At 50.2% G+C, this 5,000-nt stretch overlaps 2 protein-coding genes across 4 annotated transcripts in view; both read right to left on the reverse strand.

The window, feature by feature from the left end:
• Nucleotides 1-3,817, reverse strand: part of LOC146557328 (uncharacterized) — a 10,000-nt gene extending 6,183 nt beyond the window's left edge. The window contains exon 1 of one of the 2 annotated variants that reach the window (XM_085250329.1): nt 3,601-3,817. In XM_085250329.1, coding sequence (XP_085106455.1) covers nt 3,601-3,670 — 70 coding nt within the window. In that variant the 5' untranslated portion in view covers nt 3,671-3,817. Of the gene's footprint in view, nt 1-76; nt 1,478-3,600 lie in introns of those variants that run through there. The other variant, XM_085250330.1, reaches the window with a different exon arrangement.
• A 596-nt stretch (nt 3,818-4,413) lies between these two features.
• The window catches only part of rrp1 (ribosomal RNA processing 1), a 20,550-nt gene continuing 19,963 nt past the window's right edge, over nt 4,414-5,000 (reverse strand). For both annotated transcript variants that reach the window (XM_085249574.1, XM_085249573.1), the window contains exon 17: nt 4,414-5,000. This exon is cut by the window's right edge and continues 242 nt beyond it. The gene's annotated coding sequence lies outside the window, so the exon portion shown is untranslated.

The following is a 5,000-nucleotide window of genomic DNA, read 5'->3' on the forward strand; positions in this document are numbered from 1 at the left end:
CCTGAGCTTTAATAACAGAGGAAATGATGAGCGATGGGTGGAGGAGGTGGAGCTGCCTGTGGATGAAGTCTGATACCATCTTTCATTAGACTGTCCACGGCTGGTGGACCAGAGATAGTTTCTGATAAGACGTCTGGCGCTAGCACACTGATTATCTTCAAAGAAGCTTCCTGCACATCTCTGGATTTGTCTCGGTTATCTGTGACGGACAGACATCGTCTCCCCTCGTGGGACAAAACAAACAGAACTTTTATGAAAATGGTTGGCAGAGACGCAGAGACCCGGTCATGTGATCTTCCTGCTGAGATCGGGTGGAAAGGAAAATACTAATCCTGCCTCGAGGTTCAGATTCATCTGTTCTCCTCATTAACAGAAAAGCCGCCCACAGGCAGCAGGTCCTCTGTGCACGCAGACAAAAAGCTGCTGCCTCGTTAAATTCATCCTGTGATTACCGCTGCCCTTCACACCCTGTCCTAATGAGCAGGCGGAGGCTGAGAGACGACGCAAGGCTGGAAACTCATGTGCAATCCAGTCATGTCCTGGACTCATGCGCTGATCCACACTTTAAACAAGGAACAGAGCCTGAAGCAAGCTGGGACCAAACACCACTCGCAGGAAATGTTTCCACATTCATGATCCGGATGTGTGAATTTCTGGAAGGACTTTTTCCTCATTCTGAACCAGGACAAACTGGATGTTTGTACTCCTGCTTCAGTAATAATCCCCATAATGTGAAAGATAAAGGCCATCCTTACTGCTTCCACTCAGGTTAACATCAGCCAGCTGCTGTTAATGCACCGATGAATGACCAGCAGCAGTGTGAGGACCTCTGTTGCAGCAGGACTTCTGTCTGCAGGTCTGCAGCATTCAGGGATGTTAGCATGATGCTACAATCCTCCCAGGAGTTTACATCCCTGCAGATTCACCATCTCGTCTCCACCTCAAACTCTACAGGCCTCAGTTAGCAGGTTAAAGGTCAAAGTTCAGCACAGACTGAACAAGTATGGCTGTTTGGAAGTGCTCTTCACACGGGAGCTCAGCTCTGCAAAGGTGCAGCTAAACAAAGACTTCTGGAACAGACGAGACCGAACAGCTCATACAGCCGTCAGCCCGGCGGAGGAGGGACGATGATCCAGTCAGAGTATTCTGCCGTCTGTCGACCAATCACCGGACAAAGAACCCGAGCACAGCAGCATGCATGAAGCGGAGCTCAGAGAGCCGTGCATAACGAATGCTGCAAAGCACAAAGAGCTGAGGCAACGCTGTGAAGGAGAGTGCAGCAGAGTCATGTGACAGACTGATGACATCACACTGAAGCATCACTGCCACTTCCTGCTGGTGGATCGTGAGGTGGCTGTAATCACTTTTAGCTGCTGAAACATTTTCAGTTTCTTCCTGTGAAACGCGTCAATAAATAACGTGCATTTATTTCTTATAGAATATTATATGAACACTTTCGGATCACCTGACCTTTTCCTGGCTCTTTATTGGGCTGTTCTCACTGAGCTGTGGTGTAAAGTGGGTTTTTAAAGCAGTCACATTACAGGCTGATGCTGCTGGAGCACACCGCTCAGGTGTGTGACTCTAACCTTTAACCTTTACCACTCACAGATATGTGAGGTCAGCAGATGGAGGAGGAGCTGAACGCTCAGCGCAGACTGAAGCGTCCTTCGAGCAGACGCTGCCCTCCATCAGCGTGATGACATCATGCCTTTCCAGTCCAGCTGTTCACAGAGTGCACTCACAAAGCTTTCAGTGGTAATTATGAGATGTAACGAGTCAGCGATCACAGATCTGCCTCCGTGCTGAGTGTGAACGTGTCACGCAGACTGCTCGGAGGAGAGCAGCCATCACTGCGAGCGCTCAGTCCGCCCGTCATCTCCACAAAGGAGGTGGGGTCAGTGTGGTGGAGATGAAGGTGACGGAGCAGACTGAAGCCTCGTTCGGTTTTTCCTCACGTTGTTTTGTCCCAGTTCTAACGAAGACTTCCCAAAAACAGCAGCCGGTTCCTGAGAGTGGAGCGAGAGTGGAGACTGCGCTGGTGTCACAGATGAAAGGAGCGAGTTATCAGCTCACAGATCCATAGCAGACGTATCCATGGTAACAGGTCAGCTGATGTTAGCTGACATTCATCAGAAGAAATACGTTTGATTTGATTTGATGAGGACGCTGCACAGAACTGACCCCAGCACAGCCTCTCGCCCACGACTCGGGCTCCGTCCTTCACTGATGTGTGTTCTGCATTCTCCACCTCCTCCACCTCCTCCTCTGTGGAACACCATCTTTCACAGCAGTCTGAGCCACACGTGTGATTTTCAGCCAGCCTGATAAACTGTGAGGAGACAGCAGATCAGTAAGAGCATCATTACATCTCATTTTCATTCATGTGGACTCTGATCTCAGATCAGCTGCTCTGCACCTGCTGATCCAACAGCAGCTTCATCTCGTCCTCGCTGGAGGACGCGTGAGAGCAGGTACAGGCTGTGGCAGCACATCACATGATCTGGATGTAACTGTGTGTGTGGGAGTTACGCTGATGAGCATCAGCTGGCAGCCTTTAAGCAAATGCAGCAGGTTCAGCTCACTCTGTGAGCATCGACGACCAACCTGGACTCATCGGAACAACAACGTGCTTCCAAAACTGACGCAGTAATAATAATAATGATAATAATAATAATAATAATAATAATAATAATGGATTGCATTTATATAGCGCTTTTCGAGACCCTCAAAGCGCTTTACAATGCACTGTTCAGTCACTCTCACACACTGGTGGAGGCAGCTACAGGTGTAGCCACAGCTGCCCTGGGGCAGACTGACAGAAGCGAGGCTGCCGTATCGCGCCATCGGCCCCTCTGGCCAACACCAGTAAGCGGCAGGTGAAGTGTCTTGCCCAAGGACACAACGACCAAGACAGAGAGCTGGGGATTGAACCGGCAACCTTCCGATTACAAGACGAACTGCCAACTCTTGAGCCCCGATCGCCCTCCACCCAGTGCCTCCACCCATCCCCATCGAGCCACGGGGCCCAGACAACACCAAAATACACAGATGACATCAGTGTTCACGTCTCACCTGAAAGAAGAACCCAGACTGTCTGCCGGACGCTGGGACAACAACCCCACTTCCTGTGCTGTGAACTCTGACCCCCACAGACAGTCTGACCAAAGCTTTGTGATCATCAGCTGATAACAGGGCTAAAGAAGCGCTCAGACACCAAACACCTGCTGACAGAGACATCGAAAGATTTCACCGGAATCAAAAAGCAGTTTGAGATCCGAGCGAGCATGCTCCCGCCAAAAAACTAAAAGTCACGAAAATATGTGTCATGAGAGCCGCTGTGTCAGGTGTGAAGACCTGATGGTCCACAGCTGAACACAGGACACACCTGAAACACGCGCCTCAGACCCACAGCTGCTTCTAATGTTGTGGCTCTGTGTCTGTCACATCCACGCTGCACACAGAAGCTCCCACCCAGGTCCACCCGCGTCAAACTCAGTGGAACAGCTCCCACGGCGTGTCCACCAAATCTGTGCTCACGTTTCAGAGAACCCTCCTTTCATCAGTAACCCCAGGAGGAGGAGAGCGGGTCATACTCACAGCGCACAGCTGGCAGCGCCACGCTGATGAAGAGGAGCGCTGTCAGCGGGATGAAGCGCTCAGCGCACATTTTACACCTCCTGCACGCGCACCGAGAGCCACGACTTCAGAGACACTCCGTGTACACGCGCACACAGCTGTCGCGCACACGCGCGCTCTGGTTTCTCAGTAGGACGTCGTCCCGTCGATCCGGTAACAGCTAGACAACAAGCTCCGAAATGCGCCTGCGCACAGAGACTGACAGAGGGAGAGAGAGAGGCTGAGAAAGACACACACAGACGCACGCACACACACACAGACAGACACACGCACAGACTCGCACACAGACACAAACACGCACACGCAGACACGCGCACACACACAGACAGACACACGCACGGACACAGACAGACAGACACACGCACAGACACAGACACGCACAGACACACACGCACGCACGCACGCACACACACACAGACACACACACAGACATATGCGCACAGGTGATGTTCAGGTGAGGAAAGAAGTCTCGAGCTCCATCACAGGTTTGAACAGAGGCTACAGACTGTATATAAAAGATGGAGGCGCACACCTCAACACTGGTTGGTTACTGAAGTTTGAATATTTGTCACACAGCTGTGAGCCAACGAGCTCGCAGTTCCTCTGGTGTCCAGCAGAGGCAGCAGTGAGTCAGGCTCCACACACAGCAGCTGTTTCTGCCAGCAGCACCAAAGCTGTCATTTCTTTAAATTGTGTTAAAATAAAACCTCATTTTGCAAAACCACCAAGTGTCATTTTTCTGACAAAAGCTCACAGAATATAAAAAAACAGGTTTTTATTTTGTTCTGTTTTATATCGTATGTTATTCTTTTGATCTTATTCTTTTGTTTTTCTTAGTTTTTGCTGCGTCTCACTTCACTCTGTGGGACTAATAAAGGTTCATCTGATATTGTTCAAGAATCTGAGCTCGCGGTAACAGCAGCTCGGAAACACTTCGCTCCAGCGGCTGACACTGGATAATTCATTGTAGTTTCATTCAAAACTACAAAAACATCCAGCTCTGAGCTTCCTGTGATGACATCACTGTCGGACCCGAGCTCAGGACCTGAAGGGTCGTGCTGTCGCCTGTGTGCCGGGCGGTCTGAGGTCAGCACGGCACAGTAAGCAGATCCATTGTTTCTAAGCGGCACAGACGTGATGAACTTCAGCACTCGTGTTGATCCTGACACATCAGCTTTGTGTTTCACAGGACCAGATACGATCATGTCGTGATTGTGTCGAACCTTCCTGAACGGCGTTTTGTCCTTCGATCACACAGAGACGAGTCGCTTACTAAATGTGGAAAAACTGAAGCGAGTAACTTTATTCGAGTCACTCAGATACAAACACAGATGCAAAGAACATAAAACTCCAAAATAAAT

The sequence above is a fragment of the Mchenga conophoros genome, linkage group LG16 (genome assembly GCF_057382185.1).
Source record: "Mchenga conophoros isolate Kocher_MC1m ecotype Shallow Benthic linkage group LG16, M_conophoros_male_GT1.1, whole genome shotgun sequence".
Taxonomy (NCBI): Eukaryota; Metazoa; Chordata; class Actinopteri; order Cichliformes; family Cichlidae; genus Mchenga; species Mchenga conophoros.